The 26,712-nt window shown below is 37.7% G+C and overlaps 1 protein-coding gene across 1 annotated transcript in view; it reads right to left on the reverse strand.

The window, feature by feature from the left end:
- Positions 1-26,712, reverse strand: part of Dthd1 (death domain containing 1) — a 57,524-nt gene that overhangs the window by 25,859 nt on the left and 4,953 nt on the right. Inside the window, exons 3-8 of the mRNA XM_038317717.1 lie at positions 23,373-23,703; positions 20,785-20,964; positions 18,984-19,234; positions 9,176-9,340; positions 5,385-5,674; positions 747-985 (exon numbers count right to left, since the gene is read on the reverse strand). Coding sequence (XP_038173645.1) covers positions 747-985; positions 5,385-5,674; positions 9,176-9,340; positions 18,984-19,234; positions 20,785-20,964; positions 23,373-23,703 — 1,456 coding nt within the window. The remainder of the gene's footprint in view (positions 1-746; positions 986-5,384; positions 5,675-9,175; positions 9,341-18,983; positions 19,235-20,784; positions 20,965-23,372; positions 23,704-26,712) is intronic.

The raw sequence follows: 26,712 nt of genomic DNA on the forward strand, positions 1-26,712 counted from the left end.
ATGTAGTGAGTTTATATATAGTCTGAGCTATATGACACCTAAAAGGGTACAAAATCTATATATGTAAAACATGTTCTGAGATTCAAAACACAGACAGTAAGAATAGAATAAAGTAATTTAGTTTCTTTTAAAAGTAACAAGCATCTTTGCAAGACAGTAATAACATTATTTTTCAGCATTTTTCCATTAAGAATTTAGTTAGTTATACTTATTTATAGAAAGAAATTACTTATACAATGATAACATGTTTATATATTTTTATGTTTTAGACTTTTCTGGGAATAGTTTAACTTGACTTTCTGGAAGGAGGCAGATTATTAGCTAATAAAAATTTGTAAATGTGCTGTAGTAATTTAGTCTTAGAGAAGTTATTTTGATGGTAGTCCCATGTTCAGAATGATCTGTCCTTCAAGTACGCTCTGAAATGCACTCAGTGTTTTCACAAATGATGTCTCAGCTTTTCAAATGCAATTACAGAAGATGAATGACATTGTTTCCATGGTCATTGACAACCTGTTGTAAAGAACCAATCAACTTCCATTGCTCTAGTGAGAAAAAACTAAAATCAGCAACAGCAGAAACCTGATACATATTCCGTCATTCTAGAATTGGCCCTGCCTACTCCTTTATCAAATTTATTATTATTATGTTTTAACCTTCTGTATCCATTTGCATCCCGAACTGATTGTAATAGGGAATTACAAAAAAGCAACAAAAATTGTTACATAGGAAGATCAGTAACTTACCTTGGGCAATTTCAATGGTAGTTTGCAAACTGGCAACTGGTAAAGATTTTCATGAAGGGATTGATCCAAGCTGGGAACAATCGTCTCTTTGGGTAACTTATAGATCACAATGGCGCCTTTATAATGAGGGCAGCTATAATTCCCAAATTCATCCACCTCTTTGATGTGGAGTTCTAGCCTCGGTTTTCTTTGCAGGTGGAATATGAGTTTGTAGTCTTTCCCATAATCCTTCCCATTGCCTAAAAAGAGATGCATTTGTCACCAATAAGATAATCCACTTGCTTTCGTTTTTGAAAATTCAAGTGACCATTCATTTATCAAATATAGTTACAGTGCTTGCCTGTGCCATCCCCTGTGGACATATAACCTAAGAGCAATGGCGAAGTTATTGTAGATCATTAGGAAGATTTCTCACCTGTGATTGGACCACATATTCTCTCGAAGCTCCTACATGGAATCATTTTTGCTTCTCTTTTGCCTCTCCATGATTTTTCATCAAGAGACTTTTGGAGAAACATTCACATTTTCCAGTATGTAGAAAGTTTCCCTCACTTCCCAAGAATTGTCTTTCCTCTCCCCTGTGCTGTTCCTATCACACTGTGCACTGCCATGACCTCACATTGAATATTTTAGTACTGCATTCTCCTGGGACATGTGGCTACTTAAGTGTAAATTAAAATTAAATTAAAGACCATTAAAAATTCAACTCTTTGACTTCCTATATGGTTCAACTTGTAAAGTTGTGCTTGCCACAATGTGTGATTACCTGACTTCAGTCCACAGATCCCATGTGATGGAAGGAGAGAACAAACTACTATAAATGTCCTATGATCTACACACATACACACACACACACACACACACAGAGAGAGAGAGAGAGAGAGACACACACACACAATGTTTAAAAACTTACAGGAGGAGGGGTGTTTCTTAAGAAGGATTCACATTAGCATTTTTATGATAAATTGTTTGGGGTGATTAAAATGTGACCTAAATTGTCAATTAAAGATTTCAGATCCCTTGAGTAAGGCCAGGTTAGGTCTGTGTTTCCCACCCCAAGAATTATCAGAAGAAACAACACTACTCCGGTCCTAGTAAACTATGACTTAGGAAATTGCTTTGTTGTTGCTGCTGCTGTTTTATCTCTTCTTTCCCTGTGAGATTTACAGTTACTTATAAGTGATGATTAATATGCAGGATACATACAATATAGATAACCCTAAATTGGTTAAATTCAGATCTAGACTCTGTAACCCTATCATTGCCAGTCAACACCTTATAAAAATTAGTAGTATTTGGAAAGGAACTCTAAAGGTCACATCTATGAATCAAATAGTGATACAACTATTGGTTTATTTATCACTAACAGATGGTTGGCCTTATAAACAACTTGTTATGTAATTTTTAAAAATTTGGGCTGTGTCATTAAGAGAGAACACTATATTCTGAGGGCCATCAGTCTCTAATAAAAAAGAACAGAAGGTTAAAGACATAAAAGGAATAACAGTATTTTTCCTCTTCCTCTAACACATACAAAGAAGTAAGAATGAAAGTGACATTTCAAACTCACAAAGGACAGTTTTGACTGGTTGACCTTTGGAGAGCGTTTTCCCTTCTCACCATATAACACACATTAGTTTTTAGTAGACAACTGAGACAATCACTATTGCAGAAATACTTGCCATGTTAAAAAAAATTATTTATCTTTTGCGAGTAACTGGAGTTTTCTTACAGCAATACATAATTGTTCTCAGAAGCGAGGGTTACATGTCTTTTTGTATGTCGTAGGCAGTACACACACATGAAGAAGTGCTTTCCCAAGAAAAGTGAGATGAGGAAGCAAAAGTGCCAGTTATACCAGGAAACTAGGTCTCCTGAAACAGTGCTTCTGGGTGATTTGTTGATGCTTACCCACTATCCACAACTTCTACTCGATGGTCTGCCAAGGTCCTACAGAAATGGCTCAATTACAGAAATGACTCATTAACTGGTCCCTTCAACGCTCACAGTGACGCTAATTCTTAAGAGAGCTGTGGTCTAGCTTGTCATGTCAGCCCTCTGTGGAGCACTCCTCACAACTGGTACAATCTTCGCAACGGTCCTAGGGATGATCATTCTTCATCCCCTGGTACCGCTCCTCATGCCTTCTGATCCTAGGTGCTGGGGGTTGCATGGTGCCCCCACCACACTGCCTCCTTCCAATGGGGGTCTTTATAGAGAAACTCGCATTAAGTGAGTACATAGAAAGTGGCATCTGTGGCAGAGGACGCAAAAGAAAATAAAACAAGCAGAAACGATGAGATGAGAAAGAATAAGGAAGACTTCCTCGAACACGACCACTAAGAAGATGAAATGGGAGTCATTAGGGTAGGAGAGAAGGCATCAGGGAGGAGATGAGGGCCCAGCAGGCAGAGAACTCTTGGGGTTATTTCTTTCAGCTTCCCAGATTCTGATGAAGAGATAGGGATCAGCTCTTTGTGGAGAGTCCTGTTCCTCCTAGATCCAGAAATTTCTAATGAGGATCCCAATATGAAAAAGAATCTCCTGGAAGTGGACAATAGAAAGAATATGGCATCTTGCCTGCCTCAGTTTCTTTGAATGACAGTTAGATCATCTCTATCCCTTATAGACAGGCTGGCATACATGCTGCCAGTCTCTAGGTGTCTTAATTTAGCATGGGACCCTTGATTGACTCTGTGAAGAAAGTTCCCTGCCTGGGAAGACAGCAGCTCAGTCCTGTTTAGCTGTCTCTTAGGTATTACAGAAAAATCATTTGTACCATTAGTTAGGGTGGAGTACTTCTGAGCTCTGACTATCTCTCTGTAGAGAGTTGCCTTGGGTTTGCAGTGTGGTTTCTGCTTTAGAAGTTAAGTAGGAAGGTGTCATTCACATCCTGCCTTTCTCCCCTCCTCCAGTGACAGAGCTGCTGTATGTAAGAATGGTAGAGACAGTTTAGACTTGGAGATATTGGGTAATAATGAGTCTCACTTATCCTTGTGAGGGCCAGGACTGGCTTCAAACCTCATTTTCTTTGTGAGCTACAACTAGCACATAAGGTTTCGGGGCCCTTTTCTGAATGAGAGCTAGTAGGCATCATGGATTCAATGTTATGCATATTGATTTATAAATATACAACAATTACATCAAGTCAAGGGTGTAGCAAGGTTCCTGATTTAGAAATTGCCACAAAATTTACTCTTCATTTTTCCCTCATACCATACCCTTATAAATATACCTTTGATATTCTATTTTACTAAAGGAAGGAATTGGCAATTGGGTAGCTGATGAAAACAAGCACCCAAATAGCAATTCCTCTGAAGACCTTTAGTTCTGTGCCTTTAGCTATCTCTTTACTTCTCTTCTCTTTTATTCTTTCACTTCCCCTTTCACTGCCTTGTATCTTCTTCACCTCGCTAAGCGCTCACTTCTCCCTCCCCTCCAGTACTTCCCAAGGCCACCCCCTTGTTCTTTGTTATCAGCACTGTCATATCTTCATACATTCTTTACAGCCAATGAAAGATGAGGCTCAGACGACATCAGACAAGGAAGTCCCCTGAACTTCCATTCCAGTGAAGAGCATCTCCTGAGAATATAAATAAAACCTAAACCTGGGAGTCAATAATTTCTCATTTGAATGAGGTTTATAACAGGAATAAAATTAACACTGGGTACATGTGGGATTGAGAAATCTGAAGGGTGTATCACTCACATACAATATTCCTAAGAATCTTTTGTACCTCAGACCACTTTCCAACTGCAGAACACACTTCTGAGAATATACTTTAAAATAAGCAAAATAAAACATATAATTTAAAATAAGGAATTCTATGGTTTATTTCTAATCATTTATCCCATGGGTGTCTACTGACCCATGCCTCATTCTTGAAGGATACATTAAAGGCTATGTAGATAATTGTAGGTGCAACGGAAGGCAATACAGTTAGGAAGAGTAACAGACAGATGCTCCTGAACTTGTGATGCTGTCACTTTCTTACAGACGTAACAAATTGAAAATATCATGTCAAAAACACATTTAATATACTTCAAATACTTAATACCATGGCTTAGCAACCCAATATACAAGAGAATTTTAGTTCTTTCTCCTTGAGACTAGGTGGCCAACTAAGACCTGTGACATCACAGACTGTATCATTCCTGAAACCACTAAACTGGAGAAAGATCAAAGCCTAGAATGGGCCATTTCTACTTGAACATATACTGCTATTGCATATCATAAAGCCAACTTTTCTATGTCAAATCATCATAAGTGAGAGGTCATCTGTCACATGACATGGTTCTCAACAGATTATTATTTCTGTATGTAAACATTCGCATTACCGAGTGGAAGCAGGGAGCATTTAGAAGAGAAGCTGTCACAGGGAAGAGGTGAGGCTAGCCTAAATTGATGGGGGCAATCACAAAGAAGACTGTTTCTAAAAGAATGTCACTTACAATCTGCCTGTAAAGACACATGTGCCCCTGTGCAGAAAAAGAATAGGGTCTAGATAGACTAGTCTCTAAATGTTTCCCAAATTCTCTAAAAGGAAGTCTTTCTTAGTAATTCAAGTTAAAGGTATTCCAGCTAAGGTGTGTGGTTTATAGTCTTTAGAATATATAAGACAATTTCCTCATACTTACTTGAGCCAAATATGTTTCCAGTAAACCTTAAAAGAAGCTGTTCTCCTTCTCTTACTTGGAAATGTCTAGATGATTCTGGAAGCCCTCCAAATCCTTCCGAGCGCAAGTTCTTCAGTGCCAGGTTTAACTCCTTAGAAGGTACCACTAAAATAACCACTCTGTGTGGATTGTCCTTCTGGTGGGACAGAACAATGCAGGCCATGGTGCTGAGGGAGGCTTCCTCTAAAGACTTCACAAAAGAAACCAAGTGGCTATTGTCCACTGTGGAAGACAGGTGGAGCACAATAAACCTGTGCAAAAGGAAAGAGACAAGAATCGAGGGAAATAAGAAGCATTGAAATACCACAGACCCAAGGAAAAAGTTACTTTTCTTAACTCGCTCTTAAAGCAAGCATTCTGATGATCAACTACCTATAATAATGAGAGACTTTAGTGAAATCCCAGGCAGTCAAGAAACTAGTTCAGATCAACTAAGTTCTTTGTTGTCTTTGTCTGTGTGTTTTATATGAATGTTGTTTGTGTGGGTGTGTACATCTGTACATTTGGTTGTGTGTGCACATGGATGTGCATGCATGTCAAGGTCAGAGATCAATGTTAGATGTTGGTTATCTCTCCATCCCTTTCCACCTTATTATTTGAGATATAATGTCTCATAGAGTGTCTTGTTGAACCTAAGAGAGTTCCTGGCCAATGAGTTCCAAAGATCTGCCTGTCTCTGCTCTCTTCAATACTGGAGTTGCAGATGTGAGCTGTCATGCTAAGGTGTTTGAATGCTGGGGGACTGAACTGAGGTCCTCTTGCTTGCATTGCAGTAACTTTACTGACTGAGGCCTCTCCCTAGGTCTCAAGCTAAATTCTAAAACATGCCCTTGACTATTGCTGAGTGGTTTGTTCTTGCTCTGTAGTCCAGCTAACTTTGAACTCACAACAGTCCTTCCTCAGGCTGATGAGATTACAAGTCAACATTACCATATCTCTTCTAAAACATAACCTTAAAGTAATAATCCTGTATCAGCTGGGTTCTAAAAGTGGTCCCTTGTTTTAATTATAGAGTCATGCATTCCATAGCATTTCAATCAATGACTGACTGCATATGTATATTTCTATAAAATATAAATATAAGGGAGCTGATTAACTCTATAGCTTAGTGATGTTGTAGTCTTAACACCACAGTACAAGCATATTACCCATATCTCTATGGTGATCGTGGTATAAGAAAACTATTGCCCTGCCAAGTGTATGAAATTTCAGCAATATAATTATGTACAGTATATGATACTTGATGATAACAATAAGTAACTATATCACTATATTTTGAATTTAATATATTTTCTTATTAGTTTAGATTGTACTCCTATCTACAAAAGGTTTTCCATTTGCAAGGGGTTCAGAAAAGGCACTGCTATCATAAGAGATGGCAGTTCTAGCTATGTTGTTGCTCCTGAGGACCTCTTAGTGGACGAAGTAAAAAGGTAAAAGGAAGTATTTGGGTGACTCTGATGCTATGTAATCCTAGGATAATGTCTATTTGTGCCTTAAACTTTAACAACAACAAAATTAAATTAAACAAATCTATATGGATCGGTTTACATCGGTAATTCCAGCAGTAAGGAGGTAGAGGCAGGAGAATTGCCATGAATGTGTAAACAGAAAGTTCCAAAGTGTACAGGGAGAGCTAGCAAGATTCTGTCTCAAATAATACGAAATAAATAAATGAATAACAATTTAAAATGAAAATGTGCAGAGAATGATAAGGGTAAACAAGGGCATATAGAGATGTCTCAGTGGTGAAGATCACATTCTGTGCGAGCATAGGACACAAGTTAGGTTCCTAGCACTGATGTCAGGATGCCCAAAACCACCAGTACTCTCAGCCTCAAGGAATCATACACTCTCTTCTGGACTTCATAGATCCCTAAACTCTTAAAAAAATAAAAGAAAACAATGTAAGGGAAACAGTTTTATATAGCCAAACAGTATGTTTCTGTTTTAAGCTAATTGATAGTATAAATAATCCAAAATTCTAACATTTGAAATATATGAAATAATAAAATAATAGTAAGCAATATTGTTTATGATTGAAGAAAAATATAATACACTTAGTCTCACCAATGTCACAGTGTTTATAAATCGTGCACAGTGTGGACTCACTTCCTGGGTTAAGATTCAGTGTTCACCGATTCTCCCAGAACCATGCTCTGTCCTGCAAGCTCCATTAAGGGTAAATGCACTATATAGCTACACTTTTAAAATCATCTTTTATCCTATATTTTTAATATGCTGAAAGTCGTTTGATAAACCAGCTATTTTATGTTTAAATCAGCTGCAACCATGTACACTTAGATTTATTACAGACTAAGCCACTTAGGTTTGTGTGAGTATGCTGTGTTCTTTATAAGAATGTGCAGTTGGCAAGGTTTGAAATTTTCATTATTCAATAATTAAACAGGGTAAGGCACTTACACTCTGTTGCAGAGTAGTAAAGTAATACTTCAAAACACGGAAGCAAACTATGTTCAAAAAAATCTATTTTTGTAACACATGTAGGTGGGGATTAAATACTAATCTCCAAATCTGTAATGTGAGAATTTTTGTGACAGATCAAGTTTTGAGATTAATTTTTGTCCCACCCTAAATCTTATCCTCAGATACTAGTGTTCATGTATCATTTTATGTCACTACAGAAGTATATAAATTAAGGTAAAGTCACTAGGATGACCCCAACTCAGTATTATTAGTGTGCTTCAAGGAGGAGTTTTTAACATAACAAAAAGCATTCAGAAAACACTGTGTGAGGAGGAAGAGGGCCATTTATAAGCCAAGGACAGGCTTCCAGTAGATTCTTCTCTTGAAGTTCTCAAAGGGAGCAAACCCTATGAAGATTCTGATTGGAGACCCTGAGCGTCTAGAACTGTAAGATAATAGATTTGTGATATTTTGTTACAGCACTCCTGGGAAGCTGATATAGACTTGGATCCCAGAAAGGGACAAGTTAACCATTGTTTATTCTCCAGAGAACAGAAGCCCTCATCCAGAGCAGCCTTCTCTCACAGAGGAGGACTATCAGGTGTAACTTTCAAAGCCAACCATTGTGGTATTCCAGAGCTCCCCTCAGGCACCAGGCTGGGGGAAATCCAACCAAAACCAGCTTTCCCATCATCCTCCATGGTTTCCTCTGCTTCTTTCATTCCCTCATAGGGTCTTCCAGAGAGGCCTTCCTCAACCAGTCCCTTGTCCTCTCATCTCACACTGTGCTTCTGCAGAATTGGGCCTGGGATAATCATAGAGGTAAGGCCGTCATTACGAAATAAAAGCTATCTTTAAGCATGTATGTGATTGCCTTTCCTCATGAGTGTTTACTCCTCATGTACCTTAAAACCATCTAAAATGCTCCTTTAATGGGCCGTCTAGAAAACATGGAAATGAGAAAGCTAAATGAAGGAATTGAAATAACAAATTCAGGTTATATCTACATAGTTATGAGATGAGCATCATACGAACAGTTAATTACTATCCTGTGGAATTTAAGAAATGAAGGTGCTGTTTTGAAACGATTTTGGTGTTAAGAGAAAGCTATAAAAATAAACCTATGCTGCAAGTTGTTTCGAAAGTCCTAGTTAAAAATCGCAGTGCATTTATGTCAATTGTGGTTTGTCTTTTAGGTGCACTCCAAAAGACAGCTTATGTTTCTATCTGAGTAATAAAAATATAATCCTTGGATTCCATGCCTCCCCATTAATCATAGGCTGGAGTAGAATGTCATCACCTCTGATTGTTTCCTATGGTCTTACCTCTCTAAGTGTTCACATAACTCAAAAGATACCAAGCCATTCTGAACAGTTCTCACCACAACGTCATCAATCCCAAACCAACCACTGTCTCTGCTTCTGAATCCTAGTAGTTTCAAATTGTCACAAGCATTGTTACCAGGTTTTCTGAGGGAGGCACTCTTGGTCCTATAAAATGGTAACAGAAATGGGTAAAAGTTTACATAGCACAAATCACACTTAAAACTTTTACTTTTCATAAAGTGACTAAGCCAGTAATAACCCATCATGAGTAGGCTATGTATTATGAATTACTTCTGACATCAAAAATAGAAAGATGGGATGGTTATAGCTGTTGCTTACCGAAGTATCCATATATTATCATAGTATTACCTCTTTACAGCATGGACCATCAGGGTGGTACAAAGAAGGTAGAATGAGTGAGTTAGGAGCAAATATAATATTCAAGGATATTTGCAAAGTAAAATGCTGGTGTGAAAAATAGATCTGAAGAATGAAATACATTTTACTAATGGTACAAAGAGTATTAAAAGGGGACTCTTAGAAACATAAAAAAAACCCAGAGATGAAATGTGGATGCTTTAGAGATATTCAAGAATGACTGTATAATATGCTAGGTAAAATCATAGACTCCAACACTATTTCTTCTCCTGGCTGGGACAGAAGTCTCTTGTAAATGACCTTATGTATGGTTATTTGGTTATCACATTAGAATAATACTGTCTTTATTATAGGATTACATATGAAAGAATTGATACTTATGAAGCAGTCATTGAAAATATTAAGTGGTATTAATATTCCCATACCACTTTTTACAGCTAGCCAATACACATTCTTTTTTTTTTGTTTGTTTGTTTTTTTGTTTTTTCGAGACAGGGAATACACATTCTTAAATGCTTTTTGTGTTTATAGAATATGTCCCTCCCAAAGATTGACAGCTTTAAGTGCTGCATGATACTGCTTGCCAACTAGAGATCATTCAACAGACCTATTTCTAAGAGTCAGGTAACATGGTTTCCTTTCTCTGGCATTTGGCTATGTAGGAATGCAGAGACTGTGGCTCATCATTTTCCTTTGGTTGCAATACTCCGGACTAAGGAAATTAATTAAATATTTGAATATTAAGAAGAACATCTAGATGTTAGGGGAATAAGGAAAAAAAATCAATGTGAAAGAGACAATGGAATCTTCAGAGACCAAAGAAGAGGTCTTTCAATGAATTTTCTTCTTGCATTCATTTAAGCAGCATCTGTTCTTCCCTGCCAAAATGAAAATCCATTGATACTGGACATTTTTTGAGAAATTTATTCTGCAACTTGCTGGGAGACAGCAACAATCTAGCTAGCTACTAAAATCAAGATTTCTTTCTGTCTCTGTCTCTGTCTCTATGTCTCACTGTCTCTCTCTTTCTCTTTCTGTCTCTGTGCATTTGTGTGGTGGTGGTGGTGGTGTGTGTGTGTCTGTTTATGTGTGTGTGTGTGTGTGTCTGGGTGTGTGTGTGTGTATCTGTTTATGTGTCTGTGTGTGTGTGTCTGTTTATGTGTGTGTGTGTGTCTGGGTGTGTGTGTGTATCTGTTTATGTGTCTGTGTGTGTGTCTGTGTGTGTGTGTGTGTGTCTGTGTGTGTGTGAGTGTGTGTGTGTGTGTGTGTGTGTAGATAAGTAGAATTATAAAACTTACCTCAGTTTCACAGACCAATAAGTCCCATGACTCAGAAACAAAGAATTGGTCTAAACTTAAATTATTTTGAAAATCCTCTATTGGTTTTTCAGGACTTAGACAGAATAATATAGAAATTAGGAAAATTGGCTATCGGACGTTAGAATATAATCACAGATATAGTAGATTATTTTAATCCCTGAAGCTAAAAATTAATCCACACAGGAGGATATATTAACACTGAATCAGACTCTTGGTCATTCTAGAAATCAATTCCATTAAACACATTGCTAATCCTTCCTTAAACCACCCGAGGTAGTAACTATTCACTTTTTTTCTACCAATGCTCTTCGTTTCCATGAGGCTGTAAAGTGTATTGAAAGCACATACTTCCTGACTCAGGACAGACAATATCTTAAGTCAAATTGTGCATCGGGCATTCATGAGCAATGGCCACTAAAATTGTGGCTAACCCTTTGTTTGAGTGCACAATGGGGTTGCATGTCTCCATCACAATAGGTGAGTGGGACCATATAACTATTTCCAGTTAACTAACTGGAAATTAAAGAGGTATTTGCCACCTTGAGGCCATCAAGATTACTGCTGGTGGGTCTATCCAAAGCTGTTCTACAGCTAGGATGGCAGCCAAAAACTGTTTATTCTATGTTTAAGTACATGCATTATAAGCGAGAACCAGCCTTTCATAGCCATGGAACGAGATAGAAAGACTTGTTATATAAGTATAATGAGATAGAAAGGACTATTGAGAGTTTTGTTATCTCTTCATATCATAGGCTAGCCTGTACTGTATATTCCTTCTGGATCCAGTTATGAGTTTCTGACATATTTGCGATAGGCAGCCATACATATAAATGTGGGAAATTCCTGTCTTTGTTTAACTTGAATTATGAAGATGTAGTAAGTATCATCTGCATGAGATAAAAACATGTCAGGAAACATAACTGTCTGAAGAAAGAACACAAATGAGAAATTATGTTTTATTCCCAGCACACAAAACATAAATAAACAAAGTTACAACACTTTTTGATTAAAGACTTTTGTTTGCCTTTCTGTGGTTTAAAAAGTATTCTTAATAGCCAAAGGTAATAGCATATACCTGTACTCTTAGTACTGGGGAAACTGAAGTAGGAGAGCGGAGAATGTGAGGCCAGCAGAGCTGCACAGCAGATACCAGAAGAGCTATATAACAAAAGTCTGTCTCAAAAACACAAGAAAAAAACAGCCCTGAATTATCAATCAGAATGTGAAGAAATAGACACACAGTATCTATAAGTCAAATAACCACATGGTATATCCATATCTCCTAGGATTAACAGCTCTCTAACTAGACTGTACCCTTAACCACTTGTGCACTATGAGCAAACTTTGAACAATAATGTTTCCTAGCAATGACAGGTTCTTGATCAAAAAATGACAACATTCTGTTGTTAAGGCATTCTCCAAAATATATGAACAAGGACTGGAGAGATAGTTCAGTAAGCACTACATGGAGAATGAGCCCCCCAGGACCTATAACAATGACAGGTAGGTAGATTTGCCTGCTCTTTTATAATCCCACTGGTCAGGAGATGGACATAAAGAATCCTTGAAGCAAACTGATTGGACAGTCTAGTTGATTCAGTCTGTTCCACATTCAGTCAACCAAGTTGGTACCATGTCAGTCAACAAAGTGAAGAGAAATCGAGGAAGATACCCAACATCAGCTTAGGATCTCCACATGCATGTCCAGATGTATACAAACTCTTATAGCTGCACTTAGGAAAAATTAAAATAAATAAAATATATACCACTTTCTAAAAATGGTTTATTTAAGAATGTTCATCTCTTCCCCAAACAGAATCAGGCTCTTTGAAGACACTGACTAAAATAAATATGCTACTAATGTCTAAGAAAACATGTACTGCATGCAATTACATCATCAAATTCTCACATCACATTTGACTTTCAGAACATTCCCTTTGTGGTTTACATAATGTATGAGCCTTTAAATGTGAATGTCATTAATGTATTAGGATCAGCTTTTTCTCAGAAAGCTAATTTAATTATTAAAGTCCTGATTTTTACAAAGAACTTCTTTACTCAAAAATTGAAAACAATTCTCATTTTAAATTATGCATGCATATATATGATGGAACTGTTTTAAAAAGAAGTGTTTCATGACTATTACTTTTGTTAACTTGACACAAGATAGAGTTACCCAGGAAGAAAAACCTCCAATGCGAAAATGTTTCCATCAGATTGTCTGTAGGCAAGTCTGCAGGGAGTTTTCTTGATTCATGATTGATGTACAACAGACCACTGTGGGTGGTGCCACCCTTGGACAAGTGGTCCTGGGTTGTATACAAGTTATACAGGCTGGACAAGTTATGGAGAGGAAGACAGAAGCACTCCTTGACAGTCTCTATTTCAGTTACTACCCAGTTTTTCTTCAGGGATGATACACTATGATGTGGAAGTGTAAGCCAGATAAACCCTTTCCTCCCCAAATTGCTTTTGGTCACAATGTTCATCACAGCAATAGGAACACTGAGACAGAAAGTAAATAGACCAGGAATGTGTGCAAGTCATATTGGCTAGGGTGTATGAGATACTGAGGAATTTCCAGTGGTCTATTTTCTGCATAGCTTTGTATTTAGTCCTGGGTCAAATTGTGTACTCTGAGTTTAATATTTGTTACCAGTATAATCCCTATGAGATCTCAATTCAAACGATTGATATTAAGAATTGAGCTTTTTTTCCCCTTTTCCTGACTCAACTATTCTGTTTAAATTATCAAGTCATAAACTTTTGGGGTCTTGCTTAATTGGCAATGTTCCTAGTCCCATTTACACTTATCATGGACTCTATAATACAATCTACCACATGTCTGTTCGTGATAGCTGAGGATTCCTCATGATCTGTCAACATTAGAACAACCACCAACTCATTCCTCTACTCCAAGCATTATTTTTTAAAAACATAAGAAGTACTCTTCAGGGTTTAGCTCATATGTATGTCAGGTACTAAACCCTAGACTGTGCTCCCAATCACACTGCATGTTAAGCACTAACATAAACGTTTATTTTTTCAAAAGTGAAATTATGCACATTGCCAACCTGTCTTAATGATCAGCATGATCTACCCATTCAAATTCCATTCTTTGTGTTTTTTTTTTCCCCAGTAGGCTTTACAATATCTAACTTAACAAAGAAGAAATATTTCCATAATGCTGTACTTCAAGGAAAAAGAAGGGTTATGGCCCCAATCAATTTTCATTCAGAAGTTTCTTTTTCTAGCCTATTTATCTACCCATCCCTAGGGCAATGAATACCGCATACCAAGGAGTATACAAATGAGGTAACATTTGTTAAGATTCTTTTGGGTAGTGTGGCGGTTTCTCAGGAAATTCGGGATCAACCTACCCCAGGACCCAGCAATTCCACTATTGGGAATCTACCCAAGAGATGCCCAATCATACAACAAAAGCATATGCTCATCTATGTTCATAGCAGCATTATTCGTAATAGTCAGATCCTGGAAACAACCTAGATGCCCTTCAGTGGAAGAATAGATGAAGAAACTGTGGAATATATACATGCTAGAATACTACTCAGTGGTAAAAAACAATGACATCTTGAATTTTGCAGGCAAATGGATGGAAATAGAAAACACTATTCTGAGTGAGGTAACCCAGACCCAAAAAGATGAACATGGGATGTACTCACTCATAATCGGTTTCTAGCCATAATTAAAGGACATCGAGCCTATAAATTTGGGATCCTTGAGAAGATAATAAGAAGGTGAACTCCCAAAAAAAGATATAGTAATCCTCCTGGATATTGGAAGTAGACACGATCGCCAGGCAAAATTGGGAACTTGAGGGTTGGGCGAGACTGGGCCAAGGGAAGATGGGGAGAGAAAAGTGTGAAGGGGAGAGCGGGGGGAGCTCGGAGGAATGGGGTGCTTGGGATATAGGAAGGGTGGATATGGGAGCAGGGAAGCATATATCTTAATTTAAGGAGCTACCTGAGTGTTGTCAAGAGACTTGACCCTAGAGGGGTTCCCAGGTTTCCAGAGAGACTCCCCCAGTTAGTTCCTTGGGCAGCTGAGGAGAGGGAGCCTGAAAAGGCCAGTTCCTATAGCCATACTGATGAATTTCTTGCATATCACCATAGAACCTCCACCTGACGATAGATGAAGAAAATGACAGAGCCCCACATTGGAGCACCGGACTGAGCTCCCAAGGTCCTGATGAGGAGCAGAAGGAGAGAGAACATGAGAAAGAAAGTCAGGACTGTGAGGGAACCTCCAGCTGGCGACAGATGGGGAAGGTGACTGAGCCCCACATTGGAGCACTGGACTGAGCTCCCAAGGTCCTGATGAGGAGCAGAAGGAGCGAGAACATGAGGGGGAAAGTCAGGAACGTGAGGGGTGCGATCACTCATGGAGACGGTGGGACAGAACTAAAGGGAGATCACCAACTCCAGTTGGAATGGGACTGATGGATCAAGCGACCAAACCCGTCTCTCTGAATGTGGCCAACAGCGGGGGCTGACTGAGAAGCAAAGGACAATGGTGCTGGGCTCTGATTCTTCTGCATGGACGGGCTCTGTGGGAGCCTTCTCAGCTTGGTCGATCACCTTCCTGGACCTGGGGGGAGTTGGGAGGACCTTGGACTTAGCATAGAGTGGGGAACCCTGATGGCTCCTTGGCCTTGAGAGGGAGGGAGGGGAGGTATGGGTGGAGGGAAGGGGAGGGAAGGGGGAGAAGGAGGGGAGGGAAGGGGGAGGAGGAGCGGAGGGAGGGGGGAGGAGGAGGGAAGGAGATGGAAATTTTTAAATATAAAAAAAAATAAACCATGAGAAAAAAAAAGATTCTTTTGGGTAAAGTATGAGATAAATCCACTTTACCAAACTATAAAATGAAGCAATTAATATTAATGCATGTTTGTTAGTGGAGCAAATGGAGAAAGTAGAAAAATTCTATATAGAAGAATCATCTTTACCTATTTTTCTCTTCATATTAACTTTCTTTCTCTATGTTACCAGTGAGCATATATTTCTAAGCAACAGAATATTTACTTTTTATGTTAAAATGTAAACAAACCAAGAAATTGATGTTGCTGTCTCTTGAGTCCAAAGCTCTTCTCATGACAATGACCGTGCATTCAGAGGAAAAGGTTAGCACACTTACGGTTAAAAGTTTCCTTATCACCGTGACATCAACTAACAGAAAAATCTCCTATTGAGTTTGCTTAGACAGAAAAGGTAATCTCTAGAAACTAGGCAGAGGGATGATAGGTGCACAGCCCAGGGTGCACTGTCTCAAGCCCAACAGTCACCTATTACTACATGGTTGTCAATTTCCCTTAATTCCTTTAATACCACATAAAAGACATTCAAAAGAGTGTCCCATTATAAAATGTTCTGCTTATAGTGACTTCAATATTTTACTTCTGTAAATGGAAAGACATATTACTAAAGAGTGTTCAAAGGGAGTTTCCCCTTGATTTTTCCAAACAGGCTTTTCAACTCACAGAAACTTATTACTCTTGAATGCAATAGTATATGATATATTTGAAGACTTTACAAAACAATAGCTTCAGGTTGAACCAATGGAAAACATTTTATTTACTCCATAGTTGACAGAGCCAATGATTCATGAAGATCATGTCATTATTCTGACATATGGGACTTTCCTGTATGGATTAGACAATACTAGCACCTAAGGATAGAACAATATGTGTTGTGTTTCTATCTAAACATTACCATTTCTTTCTGGAGTTGATTCTCTAAATGATTTTATATTTAATACATATAACACAGAATGGTAAGTAACAAGTTGGGAATTGGTAATCTGAGGGTCTTTCCTCAATAAAGCGAACTGGTTATATGATAATAAATATGATTTTTAAATATAATACTTTGGCTATCATAAGACAAGGGACTCTGAAAAAGATTTCCCAAAATTTTCTACAATAAAAATATGTGTAAGGTCAGAGTTACAGCAGAAGAAACAATCAGACTGGAATGAGGGGATTTCCATATGGACGAACACCCTTCCAATAACCAAGAAATAGGAGGCAGCAGCAGTAAGCAATATTTGAATAAGCAGAATATGAGTTGTGCATCCTTGTGATCCCAGGCACACTGGAAAGATGAACTTGAAGGCTTAGCATATTGAAACTTTTGAAAATAGTCCCTTTGAAGTAGGAGCTGGAGCTCAACAGAGACAGAAATAAATGCCATCTGAGGAAATTGGCTCCATTTCATGCCAGCAGAAATCCTATGGTACACATCCAGGCATTAAAGTTCCCAAATAAAGATATAGAGCCATGACTGACAGTTAACAAAAGAAATAGCCACAGATAAGAATTCTCAAGACTAAGTTGTAAGCATCAAGGAACTATTAAGAATCTAGGAAATTTTAATAGGTGACAAATAGAAATAAGAGAATTTAGAAGAAGATATTATAAACAATTCAAATATCATCTTAAGAGTATATTTTACAGGTCAGAATATTTTTAACAATGGGGTGTGTTGAACTGGAATGGGAAAAATTATATGTCATATTGCCATATCTCTATCTATCTATCTATTTATCTATCTATCTATCTATCTATCTATCTATCTATCTATCTATCTATCCCTTCAGCTGCTGAAGTTGAGTAACAAAATTAATGTCTACTTCTACATTCTCTATTATTTGTCTTAGAGTAAAGAATGTTTATTTTCCTCTTGTCGTCAGAAACCAACATATTGTTGCCCAAGCTTCTGAAGCTGCAAGCATAATAGGAACAAGAATATAAATCTTAACCCAAGCAAATCATGGCAAGTCAATGGACAGGAAGCATGTGGGCTCAGTTCATGACTGCATCATTCACTAGTCAGCAGACTTGCAATGGTTCTTCGTGTCACTACACCTAAGTCTCACATTAATGTGATAATGCAGGCAACAATATACAAAACAAATATGCTGCAGAAGGACTCTTGGGTAGTAGTAGCTATTACTCTTGTTTTTCAAGACAAGTCCTTTCATGTTTAATGAACGGGAGTATCCCCTTTTGCCTTCTCTATTAGCAAAGAAAATTAATGCTAAATTAAAAAAATACAAATTAAGATCAGGTTTAAGGTCCTACAATATGTTCTATTTGTTAGCCTTTCATTTTTTGTTTATGTTGACTGGTGAGTTAATATATATATTTGACTTTATTCATAAAGATGTTGTTTGATTATATAACTTGGGAAAAAGGAATACACTTGTAAATAGATAAGAATTCAAATTTAATTAATAAATTAATTAAATAATTTTGAGACAGGATTTCTTTATGTAGCTTTGGCTGTCCTGAAACTTGCTCTGTATACCAGGCTGGCCTTGAATTCGCAGAGATACTCCTTCATCTGACATAAGCCCTGGGATTAAAAGCATGCATCGCCACCACCTGGAAATTTTAATTTATTTTTAAAGGATAAAATTTATCTTATTTGGTTGTTGAATGAAAAATTATAAGTACTATGTTGCATTATTATCATTAACCATATCATAAATTCTTAAAAGGTTTAATCTTGTATTTATATTATTTAAATGCACCATTTTTTCACAACCTGCATGAGACTGAACAAGGCCCCACTGAATGTAAATGACAGTTGTATGGCTCAGGCAGTTGGTGGAGCCACTAGCAGTGGGATTAGGATTTATCCCTAGTGCATGAACTGGCTCTTCAGAGCCCATTTTCTATGGAGGGATACCTTGTTCAGCCTAGAGTCAGGAGGAGGAGTTTGGTCCTGCCTCAAGTGACGTGACAGACATTGTTGACTCCCCAAGGGAAGACTCACCCTCTCTGAGGAGTGGATGGGGGGGTAGAAGGTTGGGGGAGTGAAAGGACTGGAGGGAGAGTGAACTGGGATTGGTATATAAAATAAGATTGTTTTAAAAATAAAAAAAAATTAAGTTAAAAAAAGCATAATAGTTTCACATGACACAGTTTTGAGTCCATGAGAACTGAAACTCTTTCCTATTGTGGGTCAACAATGAGAACATACTTCACACTGCTTTCCTCATATATCTAAATATAAGCCATCTGATTATAGCTAATCATGGAAGGTTCTTTGTCTCCTGTAAAATTCGTTAGCAATAGGAGGTCTCTGACTCACCTGTTGAAGTATGAAGGTGTTAGCAGGCTTCTGTGCACTGTGGCACTCTCTGGTCTCCTGTGGTCTTGTTCGGACTCAAGATTCTGTTTCTCAGGGAAAGGGGAACACGGCAGAAACACTGTGACTGGTTTCTGAAAAGGATGGGTCGATGGCTGCTGGATGTGGATAAGAGGACTTGTGGCCTGTACTGAATAGGAAGAATCTTGATTTGCTTTTAAATATGACACCAGAGAGGGATCGAGTGGCTGAATCTAAACAAAAAGGAAGGCAAAATATGCCCACTTATATACCCTCAGACACAGATATGCACACATCCATTCAGAAGACACAAGTATTAGTATGTTCCTTAAACAATTTTCTGTAAATTTAAGGGAATACATTGTTATATGTTTCTCTGCACATTCTTGCCTGGAAATAGAACTCTTTATGGAAAAAGCACACAATTGAGTAAAATCTCTTAAAATGTTGTTTCCTATTCACACATTCATGCACACACACACACACACACATACACACAAAAACTCATGCATGGACTCACACATACACGCACACACATGTATACACACTCACAAACACAAAACACATGTGTTTATTTATGCAGATATATGTTTGTGTATGTGTATTAGAAACACTCTTAACTATAAACAATATGATCAAGAAAACAAAAATGACATTTCATGTAATTTTTAATTATCACGATTCTTAGATCATGTAATCAACAAAAGTTGAAGAATAGCTACCATACTCAAAGTTTGTAGAAAATATTTTCAAATGAAATATTGCAATCAGGCTTTCTTCCCAATCTTTCTCCTTATTTACTTTTGTGATAGGAACCAGGAGAAATAGGAAAGAGAGAATGGGGAAAACAAGGCTGGAATGAGAAGGAACATCATTGGAGAATATAAATGTATATTGATATAGTATTACATGTTATGAATATAGTGTTTGTGTACATTAAATCATTGTTTCAAATAATCTGATTTTTCTTTAGTAGATAGAACCCAAACATATAGGTAATAACCATTTGAACAGACTAGTACCTTCTTTTTTTAATTTTTTTTAATTTATTAGATTTTTTAAAAAAATACCAATTCAAGTTCCCATTCCCTTCCCTCCTCCCATTGCCTCCACACACCCTCCCACCCCACCCCATTTAATCCTCAGAGAGGGTAAGGCACGTTGCTTTGTGGAAGGTCCAAGGCCCTCCCTACTACATCTAAGCTGAGGAAGGTACCCTTCCAAAGAGAACAGGATCCCAAAAGACAGTACATGCAGTAGGGATAAATCCTGGTGCCACTGCCAGTGGCCCCTCAGTCTGTCCCAGCCATGCAACTGTCAGCCACATTCAGAGAGACTAGTTTGGTCCTATGCTTGTTCCTTCCCAGTCTGGCTGGAGTTGGTGAGCTCCTGTTAGCTCAGGTAAACTGTTTCAGTGGGTGAACCCATCATGGTCGACCAGTAGCTTCTTATCTTTCTCTATTAATTCATTTAGAAATCTGGATTTATAGAAATGTCCCCAAATTTGTCAATAGTTATCTTGTAGGTATTCAGCAAATGTTTATCAGCAAATATAAACTAGTAATACATAAAACTATTTAGAAAAGCCTTGCAAAGAGAAGCAGAGATGTGCTTTCAGATGTGCTAAAAATGTTGAGTGTGTCACTCAACTCATCATAGATGAGCCCAAGTACAAGAGAAGATGAGCTTTATGGCTACAGGAGAAACCTGCATCCTCTGCCTCTTTAGGACCATGCTTGACCCACGAGAGAGGATATAATTAATTTCCCTTTTCACTTTTTACCTTTAGTTGTACAAGCACTGGTGAGCTGAAAACTCCTGCAGGGTAACTGAAGGATACTCGAGCATCCACAGTTGACTTCAGAGTGAGCCCTTTTTTTGTTACCGTGAAAGACTGTTTCTTTAAACACGACACTACTGAAAACATACCCAACTTGTAAATGTTCACAGCAGCACAAGCTCCCTATATGGAGTAAAAAAAAAAAAACACTTTACTCAAGCAAGCAGTTAGCATTATTTTGGGGAAATACTTATATAACACATATTCTGTTGGCTGTCAAAACAAACAAAATATGTGTATGCTATCCATAAACCCCCCATGATGTGAAGGAATCTCATTCACTGAGTGTGGATGGCCCTCTCCGAGGCAAAAGATAAGTAGATGTTAAGACTTTCTTAAGCTTGGTCTTTTCAACAGAGAAATGAAAAAGAAATGAATTTGTTTTGTAACAAGTTAAATCTTCTTCATATAATAGGTAACCATATCAGCTTCCCAAGTTTTAGTTACTGCTGGAATCTTAGCCATTTTGGCTAGAATGATTTTCTTTTCTTTTCTTTCCTTTTTGGACAGAATAAATTTTATTTGTAGATCTTGTCTAGAAAGAAGTTCCAATGGCATTTTACAGAATTCTAAGGAAGAGATTTTATCACTTGAGCATTTTACTGTAGCATTGCAGCAAATGTGCTGTTGGAAAAATTCTTCCTTCTGACAGATCACAGCATCTTCAGATGACATAATAAAGGCATTGTCTCTATTTCTTTCTGCAGTTGAAACAGACAACGGCAGAGTATCGCACTGCTCCTTTTCTGTGTATCTATATTCAAATAAATAATCGTATATCCAAGCATGCACTCATCAGTTTTTATCATGCAAAATGGAACTGAGTCCATTAAAGAAAGGAAATGATCTATGTATATAATGATCTGTGTATATAATGACCAATGCATTAAACAAGGAGGCAAGCTAAGAAGCAATTTGCTCTCTTCATGCTCCTTACAATACCAGCTAGTCTCCACCCAGCATGAGTGGATAAGAGCGTATGCACACACACAAACATTTCAGGGTTCTTCACAATGGAAAATAATCTATCATTTGAAAGCTGACTAAGAGAAACATTTCCCAATCTCACGGTTGGGAAAATTCTGAGCACAATGATCTCTCTTCAGTGGCCAGAGGGAAAGTAGTGAGAAGAAAAGGTCTCCTGGGAACAAGTGGTGGTTGCTCAGCACTGAGGCAACATTTGGCAGATACTGGAGAAACTAAAAAGGCTTTTGGGAATTAGAGCGTTTAAATGTCATAGGACCCACATAAAACTTTGGAAGGAGTCCAGAATTCAAATGTTGCTGAGCTAAAATTAGCAGTAACTCTCATTAGATTACTATGTAAAGAAAAGTACAGTTTTTGGTAGACAATGATTCTCTTAATTTTTCTTGTGTCTTGATTATTCATTTACAAAACATCATTTGAGCCCATTTGGGAAAGGCTCATACTGTGAGCCGTTTCTAAAGTACTTGTTATAAAGGACACATAGACTCGCCAAGATTAAGAAGCCTACTCTAGAGCAATGCTAATTAGACTTCCATATTCATAGGAGGCTAGTCTAAATCTAATAAGATGAATATGAATAATGAGAACAGACATAGCTTTCTTATCTAACTATATAACCTAGATTTGATTTTTAAACAAACCATAAGGACAAAATGTATTATTTGCATAGAAAAAGATAAACACCTTAATTAGTTAAAAATAAATTCAGTAGCCTACAGTAAACCCTTAACTTGAGTCCTCATCAACTCTCTAATACTAAATGTAGCAATTCTGGGTTCTGTCTCAGCAACATTTTAATTTTTGACATAGATATCCTTAATAATATTACAATAAAATCCATTTCAAATGGTGAAACATATTAACAACTCACTTTGTAAAGGCTTTCCCCATTTTCTTCAGCAGTTTGTTTATTTAATTTTTGCCATATTACCAGGCAGGCATTATTATAATATTTTTCCTATAAAACAATTAGGTCACTGAGGGGTGTCTTGATTCAGTTAAGTTCATGCTGCAGCCAAATGTGAAAACCAGATTTCTCCCTTTACTGCCCACAAATAACTACCGAATATAGATTCTTAAATGTTTAGACTAATCCCATTTATAAATTTAATAAATTAATCAAACCATGCACATATACAGTGTTTCCATTTTATATATATTCTTCCAACCTGTGAATAATAAAAACCAAAACTATAACATCTTAAGATTCTAATGCTTCAGTATAGGCAGTTGTCAAACACGTTATATATGTTTATGAAGTTAGTATAAACCATGAAGTTAATTAATTAAACTATGATGTTGGTTGCTTTCTAGGAGACAAAATTAATACTTATTGAGTGAGTCCTAGGCCCATTCTCTATTACTATAATTTCTACTGTTTGGAATTCATAGATGGTATTTAGAAAAAAAATCATGAATGTTCTAACACAAATGTGTCCACACTTATACAATGGAAGAATTATTATTACACTACAACAAAATATTTTGAATTATAAGAAGAAAAGAAAAACGACAAATGTAGTTGTCGTTCAGGCCATACTAACCTTATAACCACCCCTCATTCCTTCCAGTGAATTTGGAGTTAGGTAGCTTGACTGAAAGCTTGTGTCAGACATTTTCACCATTATGTCTCTGTAATTTCCCTTGTAATTTGCCTTGAATGGAATCGCAATGCATATTGGGAATGGAATTTTCTTTTCCTCATCTGAGCACTCAACAGTGATGACATTGCTGACCAACTCTTCGTTATCACTCACTATAAAGGAACTCATGCTGTTAACTATGTGGCAGTGAACCTGCTGCAGGACATGCAATGGGGCAGTGATGTAACAAGACACTTGAGGGTCAGCTCCATCACTCAGCACGTCAAGATACCTGCAGGGGAAAAAAAGTGAGCTTCATTTTCAACTATTGTATGCATGCACTTTATACGCAAATGCACAAGGTCACAATGTTTGAGGCACATTGCTTGATGTGAACTTTAGCCCTCCCATTTTTTATCTTTGTACTCAAATACCACAATTTTCTCTAATATGGGGTGAAAATGATAATCTACTTCACAGGAAAGGTTTGTGTTAAACATATTATTCTACAATAATTATAAAGAACTATGCCCTCACATTGTAAGGAAGCTATCTATACTGTATTGACTGAATTGGCTAAGAAGATAAGTTATAATTGTTATTGACTAATTTTATTATCAGAGTTATTGCTTTATTCCTCACTATTATTCATTCTATAATAAAGTGAAGAACAAATAATGTTTTTAAAGAAATGAATGTAAATGTGGAAAGCGATGCCTTTATGGATAAGTCCTCTAATATTGCAAGAATGGATTCTTTTTCTGATGATCTGAAAGTGAAAAACAGAAAAGAGAGAAGTCCCAGCAGTCATCCAGTTTTACTGAAAACAAAAGTACACATACACGTGCATGCACACGAACCCTAGAGAGAGAGAGAGAGAAAGAGAGAGAGAGAGAGAGGCAGTCAGACAGAGAAAGAGAAAAAGAGAGAGATAAAGACACAGAGAGAAAGGATTAAAAACAGTGCAGTGTGTATTCAGACTCTATACAATTAAGGGTGGGGTGGATTCCCTTCCTTCCTAAGAACTGGCTAGTTTGGGTTATTACAGGACCCTCAATAACCCAGAGAAAGAAAAGCTACCGGCTTCCTTTCACGGGTTCACCCCTGACTCCCCACCTCTCCTGGGAGACTTGAAAATTCTAAACAGTTCCTTTTGTAGGGAAAAAGGTCAGCAAGTCCTTGACTTGGAGAGGAAGAAGAATGAGGAAGTTGCCTATCTTAAATGCTTAAGTCTAAAGTACACTTATCTACCTAAAACCTCCCTTCAGTGGAAGAATGGATGAAGAAACTGTGGAATATATACATGCTAGAATACTACTCAGTGGTAAAAAACAATGACATCTTGAATTTTGCATGCAAATGGATGGAAATAGAAAACACTATTCTGAGTGAGGTAACCCAGACCCAAAAAGATGAACATGGGATGTACTCACTCATAATCAGTTTCTAGCCATAATTAAAGGACATCAAGCCTATAATTTGGGATCCTTGAGAAGATAATAAGAAGGTGAACCCCCCAAAAAAGATATAGTAATCCTCCTGGATATTGGAAGTAGACATGATCGCCAGGCAAAAATTGGGAACTTGAGGGTTGGGCGAGACTGGGCCAAGGGAAGATGGGGAGAGAAAAGCGTGAAGGGGAGAATGGGGGGAGCTCGGAGGAATGGGATGCTTGGGATACAGGAAGGGTGGATATGGGAGCAGGGAAGCATATATCTTAATTTAGGGAGCCACCTGAGTGTTGTCAAGAGACTTGACCCTAGAGGGGTTCCCAGGTTTCCAAGGAGACGCCCCCAGTTAGTTCCTTGGGCAGCTGAGGAGAGGGAGCCTGAAAAAGCCAGTTCCTATAGCCATACTGATGAATTTCTTGCATATCACCATAGAACCTCCACCTGGCGATAGATGAAGAAAATGACAGAGCCCCACATTGGAGCACCGGACTGAGCTCCCAAGGTCCTGATGAGGAGCAGAAGGAGAGAGAACATGAGAAAGAAAGTCAGGACCGTGAGGGGTGCGTTCACCCATGGAGACGGTGGGACAGAACTAATGGGAGATCACCAACTCCAGTTGGATTGGGACTGATGGAACATGAGACCAAACCAGACTCTCTGAATGTGGCCGACGGTGGAGGCTGACAGAGAAGCCAAGGACAAAGGCGCTGATCTTTGACTATTCTGCATGGACAGGCTCTGTGGGAGCCTTCTCAGCTTGGTTGATCACCTTCCTGGACCAGGGGGGAGTTGGGAGGACCTTGGTCTTAACATAGAGTAGGGAACCCCTATGGCTCCTTGGCCTGAAAAGGGAGGGAGGGAGGGTAGGGAGAGAGGGGAGGGGAGGGAAGGGGGAGGAAGAGGGGAGGAGATGGAAATTTTTTAAATAAAATAAAATAAAACCTCTTATTTATTTGCCTGCCTTCCTGCCTACCAGGGATCTGTATGACTCCTACTGCCTCAAGAAGTAATGAAGATGAAGTACGGAAATTGTCCAGGTACACTAGATAAAATAGTGATATTTATTTAATTTTTGTACATTAGTCCTATTAAATAGGAATAGATTATTTCTAATCCTCAGATTGTCAGTTGAAAAGTTTATTGTAACTATTTTATTTTCCTCAACATCATCTTTGCAAAGATTTCTAGAGTCTTATAAATTTAAATTCAAATTGAGACCAGGCATTTCCTATTTGCTTGCCTATAAATATCATAGTCGTTCAGAATAGTCAGTAGTTTAATGCTTTCTGTTGGTAAGGTTTGAACCACAAAGTTTTATCTAATTTGTATAGCTTCTATGTCATGTATTACTATCTTAACTATTTTACAGATAGGGAAATTGGAGGCTGAGATTTTTTAACTTGCTACAAATCTCATAGATGTTCCGTTTTAGAACTAATAGTTGACTCCGTGCATCTTTAGTGTGGAAGTAGGAGTCTCAAATATTGTCACGCCTTTCTCAAATCTTTCCTAAGTATTGATTACTCTATCCATTGCAACTTGACACTCATATCTAATCTATGATCTTGGGAAGTTTGAATGAGATCTATTATTTAAACCTCTTTAATACTAATGGATATTCAGTAATGCTATCATCTCTGTGTTAATACCATCAACTTGGAGTTCTCTTCTTGATGATATTTATTTCACATTAGAGAAATTATGAGAACAAAGGCAATAGTGAAGATAAATGCCAGAATCTGTGTTGTCACAGCATTATTTCTTTCAGTTATAGACTAATAAAGTTTTATCTGCTTTTTGTTTACTGTTAGTACAACTTGAAGTTTACTATGAAATACAACTTACATTTT

The sequence above is a fragment of the Arvicola amphibius genome, chromosome 1 (genome assembly GCF_903992535.2).
Source record: "Arvicola amphibius chromosome 1, mArvAmp1.2, whole genome shotgun sequence".
In the NCBI taxonomy this organism is placed as follows: domain Eukaryota; kingdom Metazoa; phylum Chordata; class Mammalia; order Rodentia; family Cricetidae; genus Arvicola; species Arvicola amphibius.